At 43.9% G+C, this 23,089-nt stretch overlaps 1 protein-coding gene across 2 annotated transcripts in view; it reads left to right on the top strand.

The window, feature by feature from the left end:
• Positions 1 to 709: 709 nt before the first annotated feature.
• Positions 710 to 23,089, top strand: part of rassf5 (Ras association domain family member 5) — a 25,729-nt gene continuing 3,349 nt past the window's right edge. Inside the window, exons 1-3 of one of the 2 annotated variants that reach the window (XM_020592943.1) lie at positions 710 to 1,633; positions 13,508 to 13,635; positions 22,209 to 22,322. In XM_020592943.1, the coding sequence (XP_020448599.1) occupies positions 829 to 1,633; positions 13,508 to 13,635; positions 22,209 to 22,322 (1,047 nt within the window). In that variant the 5' untranslated portion in view covers positions 710 to 828. Of the gene's footprint in view, positions 1,634 to 13,507; positions 13,636 to 15,174; positions 16,651 to 22,208; positions 22,323 to 23,089 lie in introns of those variants that run through there. The other variant, XM_020592944.1, reaches the window with a different exon arrangement.

The raw sequence follows: 23,089 nt of genomic DNA, 5'->3' as shown, positions 1-23,089 counted from the left end.
GTTTGTGTGAGAGTGCTGGGGGTGTCTTCAGGGGCTTTCTCGACTCCAGGTGGGGTGAGCTCAACTGCCTCTGTGGTTTTATTGCCACTCATATGACGCGTTTTTGACAAAGTGGAAAATTTAGTTTTTATCCCACACAAACAAGTGTGACATTTTTTTTTTTTTTTTTATCAGACTTGCTCAGTGTTCTACATCATGCTGACATTACTTGACTACTTAGGGCCACCTGAAAGTCCTGTTAGTCATATGTTCACTGTCAACTAGCAGATAACTTTGTTTTTTTGATACATTTATGTCTGAGCCATTTTAGCACCTACAACAAAGTAATATTTAAATTGCTACATTGAACACATGATTATATTATCAAAAGCAGGTACAATCGTTAGAATAGTATGAAATGTTTAGATAAGAAACCCCAGCATCATGTTTTGTGTCTCTGGTAACGTTTCCCAGCTTTTCATCTGCTGGCTTTTGCTATATGTCAATCTACTTTACCTAGTCTACTCTGGGTACACACTTATTACTATGGCCTGGTAGCAGTGGGGTTAGTAGCTAACAAAATACAGCGACTCGTCAGTCAGTACCTGTTGTGAATTCGTGCCTAATAACTCGTTAAGTAATGCTAAACCAAACCTGTATGAAACAGGGATCGGTGCGCGCTCCTGTTGCTTTAAAAGGGGCGCGCCCGCGGCATTAAAGCTGTCAGACCCCTTGCGTCACTACTACACACTTGTCGCAGGCGTGAGTTGAGTTTACATTCTGGGCACGGAGTGAAAACACACTAATACACACTCCGAACAGAGACACGCATTACAGGAGAACAGCACAATGGCGTCCGTGAGTGTTGTGGGTCAGCACAGGCTGGACTCGGAACCGCAGCTGTTCCTCTTCAAACTGACCGGCGTCAGGAAGAAAATCACCCCGCAGAAGAAAGCGTCCAGGGAGAAGATGTTCAGGAGAGGTTCGGGGAGCTTAGGGGAGTGCGGGTCGGACGCTGCTGAACGGGAATCAGGAATCTTGTCTCCTGGACCAGCTGGAGAAACAGCGGTGAAGGGAAGCGTGGTGCCCTTTGAAGGATGCGGAGCTCTGGCTGTCCCCGCTGCGCCACGTAGCCCTGACCGGGACAGAGAGGGGGACAGCACGGACTGCGAAAGGTACACCAGAACCCACGAAATTCAAACTGGGCACATCATCAGTGACAGTAACAGCAACATCGACTGTAACTCAAATCATAACGCAAATGGTCGGAGGAGGACTTCGCTCAAGAGGTCTGGTAGCGAATCGGTTGCGGATGGACACAAAGGAACGCACCGGGACCGGGACGCGCCACACGTGAGACGGGACTCTCGGAAGGGAGACAGCGGGTGTCAGAGCATCTCACTGTCTATGTCAACACACGAAGAGAGCGGTGGTCTCCCACTGGAGCGGGTTACGCAGGGCAGAAGCGGAGTCGTAAGGCTGGCACGCACCGAGCCTTCCCGCAGGGAGGCCTGGTCCATCTTTCCTCAGGGGGTGGATCCCCGGGTGAGGACCGAGAGGGGCGAAGGACACCGATTCGAGGCCAAGCCCGTCACGCAGGACTGGTGTGACGTCTGTAGCCGTCAGATCACTGCTCAGGCACTGAAGTGTCAAAGTAAGTAGAGTTCTACAACATGTTGATCTGTATTTTCTGTACAGGCTCATTAGAAATGAGTGATATTGATTAGTCATCTACTGGCTGTCAGTTATTCATCCTGTGGCCCATTGTTTCATATTATGTGAATCCTAAACATGCACATTAATAGATCTACAGGTCACATATTTCAGTTGTGTCGTTAGTGGCATTTTATTTTCCCTTATAACATAATGCAGAATAGGCCTTGTTGGTGATAGTGCTCTGTAGACTGTTGGGTTATTATGTGAAGGGCACAAGTAGTCGGGTACCTAACTCTTCCTGGTGTGTGTGTGTTTGTGCACAAAGTGTACATGTGCTTTTATGAGAGAGCCAAAAACCTTCCATGGAAAGCTACCTTTCCCAGAGAATGGCAACAACTTTGCCATTCGCTGGGATTTGAAGCCTCGAGTTCCAAGAGCTAGTGGTGCATCATAGATATCCAGAAGCACAATGAAGACGTCTCACACATTATCAGGAGTGTGTTTGGGTGTTTCAGGCTGATGAGGGTGTGAGAACAAAACACTTTTTCCAGGAGTCATACAGATGTAACGGGGGGCACCCTTGGACAGCAGCTTTCCCCCCTGATTGTATATTAGAAGCCCTGTTTAAAGTCATTTAATCCCGAGAACTGCTCAGGCTCTGATGACATCACTCCCACCTGCACAGCTCTGGGACACAGAGTTTGGGCCAAGCCAATTTGACCTGGCATTGTGAATATGTGTTTAATCTGGACTGAAAACACACATGCTCACACACACATGTGCCTTTTGCTTGAAACACTGAGCAAAGCCTGAAGAGCGTTTGTCTGTGTGGGGGTTTCTTTGTGCATATACTGTACTGTACGTGCATGAATGCTGTTTGTGTTAATTTGTGTGTAGCTGCTGAGTTGGCATTGTGTCAGCAGTACTCTGTCATGGGGAGGCTGCGGCTGTAATGCGCTGAGAGAGAGAGAGAGGAACTTGAAGGGATCGAAAGCGAGGAAAGAAGTGAGGGAAGAAGGGGACAGATGAAACAGGAATGAAACTAAGAACAACCTGAATGAGAGAGAAAGTAGCTGGAAAGAGGGATGACAAAAGTAGTGGAAAGAGTCTAAAAAGAGGTGGAGACAGACAGGGTAATAAAAACAAGGACAGGAGACGGAAAGGTAGAATAAGAACAATGGAGAAGAAAGAGCTGGGGCGAGGGAGGGAGAGGGGACAAGAGTAAGAGTTTGTCCAGCACTGCAGAGCTGTCTGATTTAGTGTGTTATCAGCAAGAGCTCGGTGGAGCGTGAGCTGAGATCACTGGAGCACTATTCACACACATACCCCGACAAACACACACACACACACACACACAGAGTAATGAGTTTCTTTACTACCCCAGAAATTCAGAGTTTTTATAGTCTCTTTATGGATCAAGCTAATTAGCTGCCAGCAGCTGTCTTCATCTCTGCCTCCTTTTCCCGTCAAAAGCCAGTGGTGACTGTGGTATGCAGTCATCAGGTCACCGGGACATGTATGACAAGGCATTTCAGGGAGAAACACAACCAAACTAAGATGGAATAAAAACAGCTCACACACACGCACTCTTCTTTCAGCTACACCCAGCAAATGACAGGGGGTGAGAGACAGAGGCCTCGCAGCCATAAACAACCATCATTCTGTCTTTGTCTTTTTGTATGCCTCACTCCCTCTGTCTGCCTTAAATCTTTCCCCCTATATCTATGATGGCTTTGTTCCATATGAAGCTCATAGAAACAGCCATGCGGCTCGCACCCCCTAGGACGATCCAGGATTCACAGGGGCTGTTGTGAGGCGGCCTTGCCCTATACAGGGGACTCTGTCAATCAAGCCAGTCGCCCGGTCTGCTGCTCTGTTGTTTTATAGTTCTCTGAATGTATAGTTCTCTGAATGATGAAAGCCAGTCCTATGACTGGCTTTCATCCATGTTTGTGGTTTTTTTTTTCTTTATTGCTTCTCTTCAGAGTTAGATGAGTTTGATTTGTGGTATGTCTGTGCTATAGGGTACAGCGACCCCCACCCTGTCTGCATAAAAACTGCCAACATACAGATGAGAGCCATATGTGGCATCAGGATCTAATGGTGCATGAAGTAACTACAAATGTTTTAAATAAGATTAGGCTAGCTATTATCTGATGCTGGGGATTATGTCTTGGGGGGCGGGGGTCTGGATTACAGGCTTTTAGATGCAGTCAGACATCAGAATAATGTTTAATTAAAGCTTTCAGGTGACCGTGCTGTTATCATCCACCAACTCTACAAAACAGACTGAAATCAACCTGAATCATTCGTACATGTAATTAAATGATTAATGATGCGAGGTTGTATGTTGTGTATGGAACCAAATATCATTTCATGCTTTGCCAGGTACCGATTAACTGCTGAGTCGTGGATCCTTCTTACATAGAGTTATACGTAATTGTTGTAAAACACAAAAACACCTAAATTTGACCTTGTATTTGCTTACAACTACAATAAAGTTTGTCATAAACCCACAACTAAGTAGTGAGTTGAACCAAAAGGAGCATCAAGAGCCAATTATACCAATGTACTTTGAATTAGAGCTGGAATTAACAACTTCTTTCTCTAGTGAATAATCTTTTTTTTAATAAGTTAAATAGGCTGTAAGAAGTTAAAGATTAGAAATAAATGTCTGGTCCTTTTCCTCACTGTGTCTGACTGAAACCATAAATTTGTAATTTGTAGTGAAATAAAACAGAAGAAAGGAGAACGTCCTCACATTTGAGAAGCTAGAACCAAAGTCTTCTTAATATCAACTCATTTCAATACCCATGTACTCCTGAGACTGTTCAGTGTTTGTGTGACTTTGTCCTCATTGTGTACTTTGGTTTGCCTTCGGTCTTGCAAGCTAGCCTGCATGTCTCCTTCTTGTGTCAGAGCACTGTACTGTGGGACGAGGTCAATGGCCCAAAGATCAGAGCTCCTCCGAACACAGTTTCACAACAAGAGAAAGCATTGCTGAACTACAGGTCACATAGATCTTAGAATCTGATAAAACCCTTTTAACAGTGTTTGGGCTTCAGTATTTGCAAGCAGAATAGAGATCCTTGTTGTTACAGTGCTTGTACAGCAGGAGATGTGGGGTCTTGTGCTGGTCACTACAAAGACAGGGAGGGATACATATATCAACACACACAAATGTGCCAAAAATCATCACAGTTCCCTTCTCAGTGTATTCTTTATGCCCCATGGCATTTCTGATTTCTCTCTAGGTGATGGTTTTTTTTTCTTAAGCTCCATCTCTTCCATGTTTTACCTCTTCTCTTGGTCTGCACAGTGCAGGCTTTGTCTTCTCATCAGTTTCCCATCAGTCCTGTCAAAGTTCCATTCACAGTGGAAGTAGAAAACACAGGAGGAGGGTTGTGTTAAATGGCTCACAACCTTCTTTTCTCAGCATACCACTGCTGCTGCTATGCCAAACCTGAATACACTTTTAACTAGACTTTGGAAAAACATGCCCTCAGAGCTCATTTGGTTTCAGCTGACAAAAAGATAGAGCTCCACTGAACACTGAAGAGAGCTAGTGAAGGCATCACACTTCTGTTGCACTGTGTTTTGCTTCAGTATTGGTAAAGTTTTTCATTCTTAGATACAAACAGTACACATGCAAAAAGTCCTCACCCACTCAGATAGCTTAATATTATTCAACCTTCATCATGTAGGAAGTGACATGATAGGGAATGCAAATAAGGGTTTTGTTTTTGCAGAAAGACCTGTACTCTCCTCGCTGTGCACTGCTCGTCTGCTGTATGTATGGCAGAGCAGTGGGGATTTTCAAGCAGGCTATATTTAGGTCGCCCTTGGTAGATAGTGATAGCAGGACTGCAGAGGAAGAGTTGGACGGGTAGAAAGGCCAGGAGTAAGATGTTCATAAGGCTGATTTGGGCATTTTGGATTTTGTTATCTGCACCCTACACAAACACAACCGATACTGCAGTGCGAAAAGCGGTGACATCAGAGCAGAAACGTGTTATATCACTACTTGTGATTATGTCATGTGTTTGTGAGAGGAAATGGTGAACACATCCTGGTCCTCCAAACTCTTCAGTTTTAGAACTAGGGCAGCAGGCAAACTCCCAGTAGTCCCTCTCTCTCTTTCTGTTTTTCAGTGCATATTAATAACTGACACACTGCGCACCATCTCAACCCACCCACATACAAGTACCCATACACACACAGCTGAGGTGATGCATGTCCTTCACACTGACAAGACACAGTATGTCACTGCTGTGGGGTTAGACGGGATGGCTGACTCACTTCCCATCAACCAGGCTGTGTGGTTTCTGACCAAGGAGTAGAAAAGGGGGAGAAGAGAGGAGGCATCTTCAGTAACCGGCTCTGCTGTCGTTTGGGACGTTTGTGCTCTACTGTATGGATTCAGTACCCGAATGAAGAGTGTACGGTCAACCGATGAGGAAATGGGAAGGAGAGAGGCTCCTACACCTGGAAAAAGAGGAGAAATGAAAACACAGAAGCCAGGGTTGTGATTGGATTTGGGGGTGTCTGTCTCTTTAAGCTGGTTATTTGTTACTGCAGAGTGTGTGGGTGCTGCAGTCGAGACAGAGATGGGGAGAGAGGGTGAGAGAGGATGAGGGAGCATTGATAACAGAGATGTCAGAGAGGAACAAGTAGTACAGCAGAGAATCAGGGCTCATGTCCACACGCTGAGGTGTGAGGGAGACCAGTCAGGTTCACGCCAGAGGAGAAAAGCGCGAGGCAGGCAGAGAGGTGAGAGCTTTAGAGAGCGTGTGAGGAGCACAGGTGGAGGGGTGGCAGAGCGAGTGGAGAGGGGGCTGTTTATCCGGAGCGTGGCACCGGTGGCAGAGTGGCTGCGCTGGGATGGCAGAGGGGGGAACTGGGGTGGCTGGCGCTGGAGCAGTCCTCAGAGGGACGGGGCTAGCCGGGTGCAGGACAGCAGGAGGGACAGCGAGGGTTACGTGCACAAGACAGTACCTGCTGGATGGTGCCACCATGCTCCATCTATGCCACAGATAGCACCTCTTGTCCGGGGACAGGAGGAAGCGAAGGAGGGGGCAGCAATGGGGGTCAGGCCTGGGGGTGTTGAAGGCATCAGAGTTGGCAGGTTGTTTCTCGGCCAGGTGTCGCTGCATCTAGACGACGTCAGGGGGGATTCGGAAGGGGAGGCCAGCAGTGCCTGTTTGGCGGGGGCGGCTGCTAAAGAGGCTACCCAAGTCTCGGTCCTGGAGCGACGGCCTGCGGATCCTCCGACGAACACCCTCTAACGGATCTCTGTTCACCACGTCAGGTATGGAGAGGGGTGCGCACAAGTGAGTGCAAAATGAGATTAGAAGCTTCACAGGGAATTCAAACCAGTTTAGGGGTCAGGAAAAAAAAGGAAAGATGATGAGTGGACAGGTTGAGCAGGGTTGACCTTAAAGGCTGGCTGTGGAATGAAATGTTTAGGTATTGTGTCACTCTGTTTATCTGTGAACTGCAGTGGCCTCAAGCTCTGTTGTTCTTTGTCTGTACCCCTCACCCCTGTCAGATATATCCCCCTCGCTGTTGTGAAAGAGCACATAGTGTCTATGCATGCAAGATTTTGTGTGAACAGTAAGGACAGAGGCTGCAGCCTGGTTGTAAACAGTCCAGTAAAAAGCTCAGATGAAAGCAGTAGGATCAGTTTCTTCTTCTCTCACATACAGACTAATACACAATCCTATGTAAGTGGATTATCATATTGACTTTTATATCCTAACCAGAAATTTGAGATAGGAGTGAGCCTGCTGGAGCCATTGATTTATTTCTCTGTTTTCTCCAAATAGAGGACTGGATAATGCAGATTTTTTTTTTATCTTTCTCTATCGTTGTTTTTCTTTTCAAAGGGAGTGACAAATACACATTTCATTAGCCCAAAGTGTGGCTAAGGTGAGAAGAGGCAAGGACATCATGGTTGTGTGCTGCAGAATTATAGATTGAGTCACAGCTGAATCAAAAAATGTTACTTCAGCTCTTTTGTGTGTGTTTGTGTATGTACTTGTATTAATCATGTTGTGGGGACTTGAATCTGTTTCGTCCTTTGGGGGACAAAATCAAGTCCCAATAAGTCATAAAATTTTACTTGGCTGAAGGTTGGACAAATAGTAGCTATGGAGTGGGCTAGAGTAAATCTCCAGGAATGTAAATCTTATGTAAATCTGTCTGAAATGAGGGAAACACAAGGAGTAGAAAAGTGGGAGAGGAGAGGAGGCATCTTCAGTAACCAGCTCTGTGTGTGTCCTCCTGTGTAAACCCGATAAGACCAAGCATGACTCAGGGAGAAGCTCATCCAGAGCTCACCACTCTACCTGAGTGACATCATGCTGCAGCCTCAAAAGCTTCAGGAACAGCATCAACAGCACAAACCACCAGAGAACATGGATATTTTTAGATGGTGCTCCCTCTGAGGAAACTCAGTAAATCCTTTTAAGTAAGAACTCGCCCAAACCATATGCCTCAGTTCCTCTTCTGTTGCCTCGTCAGTCTATAATTATCTTCTGCCAGAGTGTGTCATAATCACGGATGACGCCAGATGTCTGGGAATTCTGCTCTTATTGACTGTAGATTCAGCATCTCAGGTGTGGTTGGAGGGGATAATGTGTGTTTGAGGAGGACTGCTGAGGTTTACAAAAGTCTAGTGTCCAAATTAAAGGGGAAGTTCATCAGTTTTGCATATAAAAGTCAGTTTACTCATCATGGGGTTCACTACTCAGCAAGTGAAGACAATCTGTGGTTCTAGGGGGAGAAAGTAACCTCAGTGATCAGGGTTATCTCAGACTGGGTTTAGAATTTTAAAATCCTGCATTATGTAACCATCAGTGACTATGGTTATTGATGATACCAATCAGAAACAACACCACACTACTGTTGTGTTTTTGGAGCTTGACTCACACGAGGGACTAAACGTCCAAATATCTCGGCCTCTGCGTTGGCTGATCTGTTTAATCAGTCTTTTGTGAGTTCTTCAGCTTAAATACAGTACAAAATCACTGATGAATCCCTTTAATTTATGCAAACTGTATTTAAAATGTTTTCATTGTACTCACATGAAAGGTTTTGCCTGATCAACTTGTTCATAAATGGCTATACTGGACATAAGTTCAATCCATTGTTCAAATGAAGACGGAGTAGTTGTCTCATTGTAATTCTGCCTCCTGTTAACATGGCTCATCGACACCACAGCTTGTCACGCCTACCCGCCTGTAGGTTTTTAGGCAGGATTCCTAACATACACAAGGCTGTGTTCTTCATTGGGGTGAGACAGAATAGTGCATTTACAAAAGATGATAACCTAACTGTCTCTATGGTAACTGAGCAAACCCCATCTGTTGATGAAGGCCACAAAATGATGTGGTTGAAAACTCTGGAAGGAACCTTGATTTAAGAATTTGTCACGTCAGTTGGATGTTTTTATGTGCTATTGCATTGATTTGTATCATTAATCAGAATTAGATTTCTGTTCTTATCTCTATATTGAAATTGATTTCACACATATCGCTCCTGCTATGCATGAGTTTATGCATAGCAGGAGCTATGATGTCCCCCCCCCAGAGACCCCAGAGCTGCTCTTAATTCCTTCATAAGGCCTGCAGAGCTCATTAGTGCCAATGCTAATATCCTTGCCCTGCTGCTCTAGCTACCTAACCCCCATTTACTCCATCCCTCTGCATCCAGACAAGGATAAGACACAATATCCTTCTCCATCTGTCTCCCAGCTATGCCCCTATCTGGTGCCATGCACACATCCTCCATGACCTGAGAAACTCTGCTAATCTGCATCTTTTTGTACACTCCCTGTCTTTCCCACACCCATTGCCTCACAGAAAAAATAACACCCACATCCTCTATCATCAAATTCCCGTCTCTTTCTGCTTTACACACACACACACACACACACACTCAAGCACACAGCACTTAGTCCAGTTTTGATCACAAACAGCCTCATCTTAAGTTACAAGAGATGAAATGGCACAGTTTTCTGCCTCCTTGGGCTGATGGGGAGTGGAAAGAGAACAGGGAGTTCAAGAGATAGAAAAGGGAAACATGACTGTGGAAATTTTAGCCAAGAAAGTTTAACTGTCTTCTTTTTGTAACAATTTAATGTGGAAAGTTTGACTGTCCTCTTTTTTTAATAATTCAATGTGGAAAGTCGGATTGTCCTCTTTGGAAAACAGAACTGTTGTCATTTAACACACTGCAGTCGAGGCTCTTTCTTTGCTGCCTTTCCTTGCAGCCTTGTTATCGGCCCAAGTGCAGCAGTGGAAGTTAACACAGCCACCACGTACTGTACATGTCAACTCCCTCAGCTCTTTCCATGGCACTGATGGAGTTACCTAAAGCTTTGTCTTTCTCCATTTTGATCTATCAGCGTCATCAACCAGCTGTCAGTTAAAAAGCAGTCAAACTGGAATGGTTGTGGGGGGCAACTGAGGCCAGTCTACCATGGCCAACATAAGTTATGGCTCTGTGCTGATGAGTGTTTGTGGCTCAGCTTCATTACAGCCATCTCTCAGTCTCCTGTACTACATGCATGAGTCCATGCATGTTTTTGTGCATTCATTGTCATTAAAGTGACATAAACTGTTATAATACGTTTATTTAACCAGGAAATGCCTCACTGAGGTTAAACAGCTTTTACAGGAACAGTGGCAGATAGAAAATAACATGTTACAAATCATATAAGTAATTCAGAGTTAAAATGTAAATAATCAAGTCTAAAGTGTTGTATAAAATGGTATCTGAGATGTAATATTGAAAAAGTAGAAAGAAACAGGTAAAAATGCCCAAAATATAAAGTGTAATAATAAAAGCAGTTTAACCTTTTGAAAGGGATAAATGCATCAAAAGAATCACAGTTCTGCGGGTTACCAGTGAGGTATCTTAACAGATAAATGAAATACAACGGTCTATAAACACTGACAGCTAGATTAGCTTCCCTTCAAATGACAAATACCTTTAAAGGAGTTTATTGTGTCAGCTTCTTGAAGTTTTGTGTGTGACTGAAGCACCTTCCAGTCAAAGGGAAGAGAGTACATGAAGGTTTGTTTGTTCAGTGAGGAATTTAAGAATCAAAACCAAATATAGGGACTAAAAGGTAGTTTCCAGCCTAATATGGGCATGAAAGTATAGGAGGAAAGCAAAAAATGGCCTGTGGATTATAGGGGCATTTCTAACAAAACGAGCATTCCTGTAAGTAGTGAGCCTGAGCAGAATTTCCCCTAAAACTCCAGCAGAGGGGACTCTGTCCTGCTGTCTTTAAATTCTAGCAGCTTCCTCATTTCATAGTCAGCATAATGATGTACTTTCCACAGAAGAAAAGGGAAGCTCTGCAAGTGGGGGGGGGTTGTCTTCAAACTACTACCACACAGTGAAATCCACCAAGTTTTTTTGGCTTTTTGCTTGCTTCCCCTGTTTCTGCTTTCTCATTTAACAGAGTGGCCCTGAATTCACTGAAAGTCTGGCCATTGCTGTCTTGGTGGTGCTTCACTTTGCCTAACTCCAGCTAATCCAGAAATAGTCAAAAAGTGGAGCATGAGCAGAGCTTGTCAGATAGGCAGCGACTAGACACCTGTGACTCAGAGTGACCGCAAAAACTTAATGGAAAGGGAAATTAGCTACAGAGACCAACAGTGATTTTTATACCAGGCTGTAACCATGTTTATTTTTGCTCTAAAGTTGGGCATTTTAACATGGAAGTCTATGGGAAGTGACTCCCTTTTGGAGCCAGCCTCAAGTGTCCATTCAAGGAACGGCAGGTTTTGACACTTCTGTATTAGCTTCATACCTCAGCCTCGGAGGTTGCCGCTTGGAGAAAACTCATGCCACGCTACATATAAAGCTTCTGCCAGCAGCTAGCTTAACATAGCACAAACATTGTAAACGCCTGCTTTCCTGGCTCTGTCCACAGGCAACAAAATGTGCCTACTAGCATAGCTAAATGGTGATTTATGATAAATGATATCATTTATGGCTAATGATAAATGGCTTGAATAAAGTCAAGCTGGCTCTTTCCCACTGTTTCGGGTCCCTGTGCTAGGCTAAGATAGCCAGCTGTTGATGGCCGCTTTAAAGACAGAAGAGCTGAATCAACTTTCTTCTCTAATTTTTGTCAAGAAAGTAAAGTGTTGAACATTTCTTTTAAATTTGGCCGAATATGGAAGTAGAGGCACAGTCTTTTGGATGGAGTGAATTAAGTGAAGCAGGAAAGGAAAGGAGTTTCTCTCTTCCCTTTTCCTTCCCTTCATTTTCTCTGTCTACATTGACCTCTAAACTGTCCTGAGCACAGTATCCCTTATCTGAGCTCTCCTATTTCCTTGACACATCCCTACTGTCAGTGAGGTACTGCAGCCCATCCCTCTTTCTCTCTGCCAACCTGTCTCTGTCTCTCACACACACACACACTTATGTCTGTTGTCATCTCTTAAAGCAGTGATCTCTAAACTGCCATCAGCAAAAAAAAAATTTGTCATGTAAACTTTCCTTTTTGCTGGACATCTCTCTCCTGTCAGTAAGCGCTGTCCTGTCTCCCTTTACTTTCTCCTCCTCGTCCCTGCTTCAGTAATCACAACCACTATTTTCATTAATGTCTTTGGTGTCGAAGCTGAGATTTACAGCTAATTCATAACTAAAAATCCTTATTACATAGACTTCTACCCAGCAACCCTTTGGAAGCAGAGCACTCTCATTTTGACAATAGTCATCAAGCTTGTTGTCATGGTTACGGTACTGATGCTGAGTGTGACAGATAGAGCGGTGTCCCTCTCCATGCAGTATACAGACAGAAGTGCTAATATCAGCAGACAGAAAAACAGCCAGGCTTAGCTCAGCTTATTCTCACTGCAGCAGAAAAACAGAAAGAAAATATTCATGTTTATTTATTAGTGAACAAAAGGATGTCTAAATGGTTTTATGCTTTCATCCAATCCTGCAGTTTGCATGTAGCCTTCAGTGTATTATTTAAGAAGCTTTCCTGCTTGGTGACCAGAAAAGGGATGTGATTCAGTTTCTTCAAACTAAAGTTCTCTCTTTTCCCATGTGATTTTAAAATCTCTCTTTTCTCTAGCATGGATCATCTCACCAAATGAAGAGAAGTGAGATGTGAAGCTATGTTTTTCAAAGCCTCTGGCTACAAAAGCAAAAATAACAATGGGGAAGTACCCAAATCTAACCTTTTCTAGCTGAATAGTGGGAGTTGACCATACTGTTACTAATGTCGGCCGTGACTGTTAAAGTGTGCCCATCCACTCTTACAATACATTATGCCTGTATTAGATTATGTATTTTTTTCTGCTACTCCCATCGCTGGACCATGTACAGGATGTCCATTATAAATTGTGTAATGTGTCAGGACCAGAAAATATCATATTTATTTTATGGTAATTGTACTAAGCTGCATATTTGCTGTTATCTGATGGGTAAATGAGATATAAAGACGGTGATCTCACTGGTAGTACATTGCTGGGCTATTTTTCCATATTGAATGAATAAGTGGATAATTTTCAAATTAAATCACTGTATACACAAACATGTTTTGGAATATTCAGTGCAGTGTAATAATGGTAGGTGTGAGTCTGGCAATAGCCACTAGATGGAGCTGGTTTCTGTATAAGGGGAGTGTTTGTATGACTGCACGTTTGATTACAACTTCATTTCTAAATCACACATGTACAGGTGACTAATCAGCATTGTACTCTGTGACAGGATGAATCACAGAGTGCTGTTCACAGTATTAGATCAATGTTTGATGGTGTTTCATTCACAGCTGCTCACCGATTTTGCTGTGTCCTACTCTATGTGCTCCTGTCTCTGACTGGTGTGTTTTTGTATCTCTCAGACTGCAGCTACACCTGTCACCTGGAGTGTGAGACTCAGGTCCAGCTGGACTGCAACCAGAGGGACAGGAAGCAGGAAGAACCACCATCTCCCAGAAACCACTGCTCTCCCACGGCCACTCAGCTCAAGGTAAGCATTTCAAAGACAAATAGCTCAGCTGGTTTTTTTTAGTCTGTGAATGCTCTCAGGATGGAATCTGCTTTGTCACACCAACATCTGATCTCCTGGTTTTTCTCATCCTCCTGTCTCGGGTCCCTCTGTTATTTCTCCCCAGCTGTATAAGCCACAGGATAACCAGTGATACAGTAATAGCACTTCATCCACTCTTTGTAAGCACATGTGTGTGTACAGGAACCTGAGAGAGGGTGAGCCTGCACGCTGCTCCTGGCATTCCCAGCCTCAGTCACCCATGCAGTTTGGTACACATACACATACAGATACTCGACATGCATGAGAAAAAGCTGGATAACCCCCCAGGCCTGCAGCAGAATGTTGGCAGCACAGCGGGCAGATAACACAAAATTAGAACCCTACTAAGCGTGCCAGGTGCATTTCTACAGAGCATGAACAAACACACAGTTACTGTATGATGCTGATGGGGATGGCGAGAATTAGAGCGAGCAAGGTGGGAGATAAATAGACTCAATCTGACCAAACATCTGTCTGTTTATCAAAAAACTGTTTGCCTCTTTGTTGCCAGTCAGGAGTGGCTCCGGCTAAAGTTCAGACCAAAAACACGCCCAATTCTTTCAATGTACCAGCTCTACTGGAACAAAATAATGGCATATCATTTTTTAGAGTCATTTTTATCTTAACCACTGCTACTCTCAGTAAGCTTAATGACTGTGGAGTTGAAGGTAATGAGCTGCAAGTCAGAATTAAGTGAGCGTTCGTAATGTCTGTCTTGGAGGTATGTGAGCTCTCTGTCACACACTCACACCCCCATTTGTTTTATGGAGCACACTAGAATGACAGACGAGAGGAGAGATGACAGTTCATTTCCTGCAGTCTCCTTTCTCCTCTGCTCTGTGTTATAGCTGCAGCTGTGCATGTAAGGGGATGTGTTCTTTGTTCTCTATCTTTACATCTATCTTTACAGGTTCTTACTATGTGCCTCAGCATAAATCGATCCCATTTTCCCCCAGTTACAGCTTCAATAACACATACATGCAGCAGCCTGAACAGACTTCATCGACTTGAAGCCAGCAGAAGTGTCGTTCTGAATGCATGTGTGTATGTTTGTGTGTAGCGTCTTACCCCCTGCACGCTGCCTTCCCCCCTAGTGATCGCACTGATGGAAGCAAGTAGCAGAGCTGCAGGTGATCAGTCATCAACTGACTCAAACCTGACAGAGAAACACCCGATCAAAGGCTGCCATGCTCTCCCTACATGCTGCGTCTCTCCTCTAGCACATAGGCTTACCTATCATCAGGTCTGAGTAGAATTAAAATCATATTAAACACAGGTGCTTATGCACCATTGATCTCAGCAGTGACGGGGGCATTAGCTGCTTTCTGACGAGGGGGTTGCTGCCAAAGTCAGAGGGCAGATTGTAGGATCAGTGTAGGGTTAGAGGTCGCTCTAAATTTCTTTTCTGAGGACGATCATTCATTATTTTCTTAATGTCACCGTGACCCCACCCCTCCACCACCAGCAGCAGTAGTACAGCTGTGAAGTCTGTATTATAATACAGACTCTCTCCTGTATCAACAAATAAGTCCCAGTTGTAGCACAATCTAAAACCCTACATTTACAGTGGTTGTAATGGTTTCAACCATTGTATGTTGCTGTATAACGTCATTTATCAAAGCAGCCATCTTCTCCATCGTCTGAGCTGCTTCCTGCCACTGCTGCTCTTACGTATGTAAAACAGGAGCTGTGAGGTTTCATGTCAGTCACTCATCTGCATTTCTCTTTCTACTTACCCATACCTCCCTCTCTCTCTCTCTCTCTCTCTCCACCTCTCTCTCTCTCTCGCTCTCTCTCTCTTTCGTAAGAGGAAATGTCCATGCTCTACAGGGTGCAGTCACTTGCAGGAAAAAGAGAGTGCAAGGCAAAGTGGGAGGATGCTTACACACGGGTAGCACACTCAACCACAGACGGTTGAGCAAGGCTGTAAGAGAGTGAGGGAGCAAAGCGAGTGCAAAGACAGACAGAGAGGGAGGGAGGGAGAGAGTAAGAAAGAGAGAGGCTGAGTCTGAAGCGTCTGTCAAAGAGAGGAGGTCATTCAGGGTCTGCGAGCGTCTTGTTGCTGCAGCCAGGAGATCTTCTGCTGTTGTTTACTCAGGTCTCAAGGGATGGATGGACGCTCACACACATAAATGCCAGCCTAACTGAGCTGTCGCTGCAACCAGGATTTGAATCAAACCATCAGCACTGCAGTTTGTGTCGCGCGGTTGGACTTCACAGCAACACAGAGGAGGCTGAAAGCAGGATGTGGTATTGAATGGGTTCCTTTAAGAGCGTTTGTTTGTGGGTATAACAGGTGCTCTCAGGTGAGCGAGGTTCATTTGAAACCAACCTGTAAACTGACTCCATGACACCAAAGTGTGCCTATGTGCATGTGTGAGAAGGTTGCATGCTATGGATGAGTGTGTACATGTGTGTAGATTTAACTGCAGATGACCAGGTGCATATACTCTTCGGCATCTGTGTGTTTGTGACACTGGTGTCAGAGTGTACACATCAAGAGGAAGTGACACGTCTATGCTTACTCTCAGATTTCCTGCTCCCCTCTCCGGTGACACACAAATTGCCGAATCTGAGCCGAGTTCACCTGTCTCGCCTTCTCAGGTGGGACTTAAACTCTCTGGATGCATCAGCAGAGGAGCGCTGCCTTTTTCTGGATGAGTAAAGGACATTTAGATGCGTTTAGACTCTGATTGTGGCTGAGTGTCACATCAGCCCTGCCTTTCGAGAGAAACCAGCACTTCCTCAAGCTGTCAGCCTGCCGCTCTGGTGCTGCTTTAGTGCCAGAGGCCATCTCTGGACCTCTCCATGACTGTCAACACAGTGCTGACCCCCTCCATGACCAGCAGTAACAGCATGAGCAGCGGGTACTGCAGCCTGGACGATGAGAGTGAAGACTTCACTTTCTTCACAGCCAAGACCTCGTTCTTCCGCAAACCAAGGAATGCAGTGAAGGTACAGACTCAGGATAACACTCGGACTCTGACAGATGTGATTGTAAGACAAACTTAGATGTGTCAGATCGTTGGTGTTTCAGTTGGTCTGGGAAGCAGACTGCCATTTATATCAAAAGCATGTAGCCAAAAAGCAGAAGTACTAAGAGGAAGCGGTGTGTACACATGCTTAAGTTGGCCTCTAGGTGTGAGCGTGAATGTGCATGCGACTGTGGGAGGAGGTTACTGTAACACATCTATTGTGTGACACTGACCCCCCCCCCTGTACTGTCATCAACCTTGATGCCTATTCATTTGTCATAGCCTGAGAACACAGTGTGGGCACTAAAGACTTGCTGCTGTGTTACCAACAGTCAACAGAGGTAATGTATTTCCTAGGGTTAGAGATACCGAGTTAATAATGTCAACCAACAGATTCCTACATATTCAGGCTGCTCCTCTACACTGCGTGGGAGAGGTTTCCGTAGAAACAAAGCCGATACTTTTTCACTGGAGCAAGTATGCATGTGTGTAGGGCAACTACTTAACTGCAGCCAACCATTTTCCTAGTTGCCATAGAAACTAATGGTTTTGTTACACACTTCCTGAGCTTCGGTACTGTACATTCACCTACTTCACACATAGCTGTCATATAACTACAGCGTCTACAGCACTTAAGCTGCAGGATGTTACGGGCTGCTTCCTTTGTTGTTGGGGCTTGATGTACAGTAGGTGATTGATTGATTTTTTTTATAGCAAAAGAGGGAGAGAGGTGCATGACAGAGAGAAATGAAGTGCTTTTGCTGCATAAAACGTGTACAGCCCTCTTCGTTCTGTCCTTGTCCCAGCAGTGCCTTTGGTGTCTGACTTGGAGACAGTATAATCTCTGAATAATTGACCAGCTGTGTAGTCAGCTTGTGGAGTTAGGGTTGCCGCCATGCTGAGACCACACGGCCATAGAATAATGGTGTGAAATATAATATAGCAGCACTGAACATGGGAGTAAGTGACTGAACATCCTCAGAAATGATTGAGTTGTTGAACTAAAAGTAGTCCTGCTAGTGCTTCTGAGCAAAGATGTGCCCTGTTTTTTTTCTGTGTTTGAATATGTAAAGGACATATGCAAAGAGCTGTGTGGCGTTCTGTAAATAGAGAGTTTATTTATTATTTTGTCTGTACGGCATTTAAATGTGTTGCTTCCAGGCATGCATGTATGTAGACAGACACACAGGGAGCTACCTACATTTATCAAAACAGTGGAGGTGGAGTTCGCATCCTCTCTTCTTGATGGATTATTCCCATACGTAGTGTGTGTGTGCGTGTGTAGAGCAGGTGCCATGTGCAGTTTTCTCTGGTCTGCTTTTTGATGCAGTAGAAATGAATGAGTTACACCACTGTCCACTCTAAAATGCATTTTCACACAGTTTACACATGTTGGCTACACAGTCATATATGCACAGCATATGCAAAGCAACACTGGTAACAGCACAGAGTGCCTGCTTGTTATTGAGGCAGTTTTACAACGGTTATTATAGCTCTGATGTACTGGACACTTTTGAAGTAGTGGTACTTAAATGAGTGCTTCCATTTTACATCTCTGTTCTGAGCTGTGAAAAAGAGTGTCTTCAGTCGCTTCTCATCCTCGACACTTGACTCAGTAAAGGTGTTGTGGTAACACACACTGTTGTCAGTGTGTGCGCGTTGTGTGAATGGTTATGATTGTTGAGTTCTCGGTGCATTTTTTGTGTTTTTATTACTTGAGTCTTGTTAGTTTAGTTCTGACAGAGCTCATCGTGTCCTCAGTCTTACTGCTCAATTGTAAATGATCCCAGATTCTAGTGTTTCCTGAAGATCATGATGTCAGTCACACAAACTCATATACGCACACACACACACACACACACACACACACACACACACACACACATGCATTTAAAGGTTTGACTGGCAAAGTAAAGAGTATGTTGCATGGCATGTATACAGGTGTGTGAGTGTGTGACCCTAATGCACAGTAGCACTCCTATCTTACACATTTAAGTTGCCTTACATCTATCACACTGTTAAAATGGATAGCAGGGTTTGGGTGTGTCCCTGTCACAGGTAATGTTATTGTTATCAGACACTGACAGTGGGGACACCTCTGCCAGAGGCCAGTGTGTTTTGGATAAAATTGACCTTTAGTTGTTGTCGTATGCACCTAAAAGAACATTTCATCTTTTTTTTTTGTGTTATTTATTTATTTATTGTGGTGCTCCATGCTACTGTGTATGATGAGTGAAAATGATGTAACACAACAATGAGATACTAAAGATGAATTTCAAACTGATAGAACACTGAACAACAAATCAGCAGACTCTGGAAGTTTTATTAAAGTGCCCATGGCATGCTCACTTCCAGCCATTTCATGTTTAAACTTGGGTACCTTTAGATTATCGTTGTACCCATCATAACACCAAATAGTCTGTAATTATTTCAGAACAATAAAACTAAAATAGTTTGTGAATGTGCACAACTCCTGTTGCCAGTCAAGAAGCTAGGACAACACATAAACAAGAAACATTGACAGATAAACTACATTTTCAATAGTGACAACACCTCAAATCCTACCTGACATGTTCGAGCCAGAATATGGAGGTGGACAGCACGATGAACCGCAAAAGCATAAATTAATTTGAATGTCTCTTCCATAGATAGGTAAACAACGGTTTATGTACCGATGAAAAGAGATGTGTAACACTCTAAACAAAGCGGGTAATTGAGAAACCCCATATTTTAACTGGCATAATGCAGACATAGTAACTTCTCTACCCTTACAACAATTCTCTCTAACGTTACAGAAACAGCGCATCAATAGACATGCAACATGTGTGTTTTAAACTTACCATTAAGTCCCACCGAGAAGTGGAAACATCACTCCCTTTCAAGTAGCTCCACGATCGGTAAATCCAACCGGAGATCACTGCGTCTTCCCCCACAAATCCCTTGTGTTACAGGCAACCACATACAATCCCAACAGGTAGCATAGCACCGACAATAACATCATGAATTGTTAGAATCCTCTCACCAACCTGCATCACATCACATGCGGCAGTCAAAACTAGCAGGTACTGTGCTCCAGGGGAATCCAGCTTTGATGAGCTGATCATTCACCACCGTAGGGCGCTTCACTGGCCGGTTGCTTGTAGGTTAGACCTGGTCAGGTAAAACAGTGAGTCCCTGTACAGGAACATTCCCGGACATGCAGTAACCTCAGGCCCTGTATTTTTATCCAGATCCTCCAGTCACAGTGCAGCAGCAGGAGCTAAAACATATCCACAAAACTGCGTGCAATTGAAATATCCTGCTTTTAATATGGCATTGGTGGATGTCAGGCAAGTTCACATAGTCAGGAGAATATAACCATTCATGGAAATCTGTTAACTACTATGTAAGATTTGAAAAAAGGTCTCCCTAGTGAGAGTTTGTGAGACATGTATAAACCAAGTTGCTTCTGCATAGAAGTAGAACAACATAGGTACACCTTGTCTTTTGAGCTTTAAGTCACGTTTAAGATGATAATTCATTGTAACATTGTAAATAAGAAACACAGAAAACACAGGCTCTTTAATGAAATTGGAAACTTTTGGATAGATTATCATATGCTAAACACATGATGAGAACATGGCAGGCAGATGAGGAGCATGCTGCCAGCCTCCAAGCCTGTAAAGCACCGAGAGTTTACTGAAGATGAACCATCACTCATATTGAATCAGTGACATTGGGTTAATGTGCTGGCCATGCAGTAAAAACTGTACCCTGTATACTTATACCTGCAGTACCACTCATTTTATACTAATGAATGAAAAGAGAGTATGGAAACCAACAACTGATGACAAGTTTTATGTCATAGTTTTCAGCACTTCATAACTAGCTGAACAAGGTGTTAGTCCCTCATAATTCTGGTGTTTTCCTATAACGACAGCACAGACTGCACATGCCTTTTCAGTCTTCACATCTCTCTGTTTCTGTTTCTCATGACCTTGTTCACTCAGGGCAGTGTCTGAAAACGTTGTGGAGCTCTCAGGGCTGGAAACTACACTATTGTCCCACTCTATTGTCCCTGAACTGCTCTCACTGGTATGCAGAAAGAGACGGGCAGGGCACAGCCTCCGATACATTTAGTAACTCGCTTACAAACACAGGAATTCCTGCGAGATTTGTTTTTGTTGCTGTAGACAGGGAGGGATTTTAGCTACAAGTCAACTCCTACATATTCCTCAGATTTTTTTTCACATCGCAAATTTTATTTGATTGAGTTTTATTAAACGTGTGAATTTTTATTTCAATCTTTTGTGAATTAGGTTAGTAAGCCTACTAACTGTTTCTTATTCCCAAAAATATCAGCTTTCTTCACTGCTGTGCCACTGAAGCATGGGTATTTCCCATAATGGCACAGAGGAGTAGCTGATGCTGTGTGTGAAGGAAAGATAAAGGCAGAAACAACAAGAATGAACTGCAGTGTGGCAGACAACATCAAAAGTCTCAGTGTTCTTCGCTGCTTTTATTCCCACATAGACTTATTTGTCAAACATCAGCTTTGAATTTGAAATGTTATAATGGTATCTGTTTGCTGCATATGAGTGAGTTAAGCTTCACTTGCGCTCTGTGTGTGTGCATGCACACACAGACACACACACATTTATGCACAATGCAACTGTACTGAATGAAACACTGACTTCATCATGCAACCTGAGGACTGCCCTGCAGAGACAATTCCTGCCCTGCTCTCTCTCTCACTGTCTCTCTCTCCCTCTTTCTGTCTTTCTGCCTCAGAAAATGCAAACGAACAGGAGAAGGGGGGAAAAAGCTATTGTGAGATAGAGAGGATGCGTCCCACTGTACTATAAATAACCCAGTCCATCTCTATGTTGCTAAGGCTGATTCATCAGCCGCTCTTTTATCATTCCTTACCCCTTACTTCTGTGATGCCCTCTCCTTCCCCTTTAATTGCTTCTTCCTTCAGTCTCTCTCTCTCATTACTAGTCACACAGGAAAATGGGTAACAGTGATAGGGAGGCAATCATTTTCTAGCAACGTGATCCTGAATGTGTGATTTGCTCCATTCACAACAATTCTTATCCCCTTGTGTTGCTGCAGACTTGTGTAACCATGCTGGGAAAGGAAGAAATGGTTAAATGTCAATAAGAATTTCCATCAGCTACAGCCAGGACAGCAGCTTGTCTTTCTGAGAATGGCGAGGGAGGTGGTTACTGAGTAACTGTTACTGCGAGAGAGCACAAAGTGCAGGAAGTGGCCTAGATGCTTTCTAGTCTTGTTTTTAACCAAATATGACACTTGCTATGCCTGCAGGTCAGTCACCCCACTTTTTAAAGGGGCGCATGGTGGGAGGGCTTCTCTTGATTATGATAGATTTAGATAACTATTCATAAACTTGAGCAAAAACAAGATAGATCATTTGTTTGTTTGTTTTTTATAGGAACCTGTGGTAGAACCAGCACCATCTGCTGGTTAAAATAGAACATTCATACCGTTTGTACTGGTACCTCAATACTGATATTTTCTCATTCTCTTGCTTTACAGCAGAGTGAAGCAAAGGAGGAAGAGCAGGGAGGAACAAAAGACCTGCCAGAAGAAGAAGTGCAGGCCAGGATAGAAGAGTATAACGCTCAAGTCTCTGAAAATGGCATGAAACTGGTGAGTACTGTACATAAAGTAATAACGAAACTGCATTTTTACAGTCCCCTCGCTTTCTTGATTTAATGAATCCAAACAGGAAGTTGAGTTGGGACAGAATGCAGCAAGCAGTCGTTCAAAAGTAGGATATTAGTTTAATGTCCGTGCAGATTCTCAGTCATCTAGATCATAGTAAGATGAAAAAACTGGACTAGGTTTTTAGGTTAAAAACGTTTCACCTCTCATCCGAGAGGCTTCATTAGTTCTGATTGACTGGTGTTGAGCCGGAGATATTTATCCCCCTCTGTGGTGTTTCAGTCCTTTGAAGGCCAACAATGTCCCCTAGTGACTGAATCGTTATAGCCCAGTATCGGTGAGAGTCGTTACCTGTCTTTGAATCCACCCCTGTGGACCGACAGCTATTGTCCTGGTGGGCATGTTTGGGCAGAGATCTCAAAACAGGATTGTAAATGGAAGACAAGTTGTGTCGTAGTCCACCACCCCTATTTAGTGAGGGGTGTTCTATTTTTACAAAAATAGCTTCCTTGACTCCTCTCTCAAACCAGCGATGTTCTCTGGAGAGGATCTGGACTTCACTGTCCTCAAAAGAATGTCCTTTGTCCTTCAGGTGGAGGTGGACTGCTGACTCTGGTCCACTGGGGTTGGCCCTCCTGTGTTGGGCCATGTGTTTGTGAAGCAGCTGCTTAGTTTCACCAATGTACAAGTCGTTACACTCCTGACTACACTTAATTGCATACACCACATCACTCTGTTTATGTCTGGGTGTT

The sequence above is a fragment of the Monopterus albus genome, unplaced genomic scaffold (genome assembly GCF_001952655.1).
Source record: "Monopterus albus unplaced genomic scaffold, M_albus_1.0 scaffold18.1, whole genome shotgun sequence".
Classification (NCBI taxonomy): Eukaryota; Metazoa; Chordata; class Actinopteri; order Synbranchiformes; family Synbranchidae; genus Monopterus; species Monopterus albus.
Note: the sequence above shows the minus strand (reverse complement) of the source record. Positions and strands in the feature narration are given on the sequence as shown.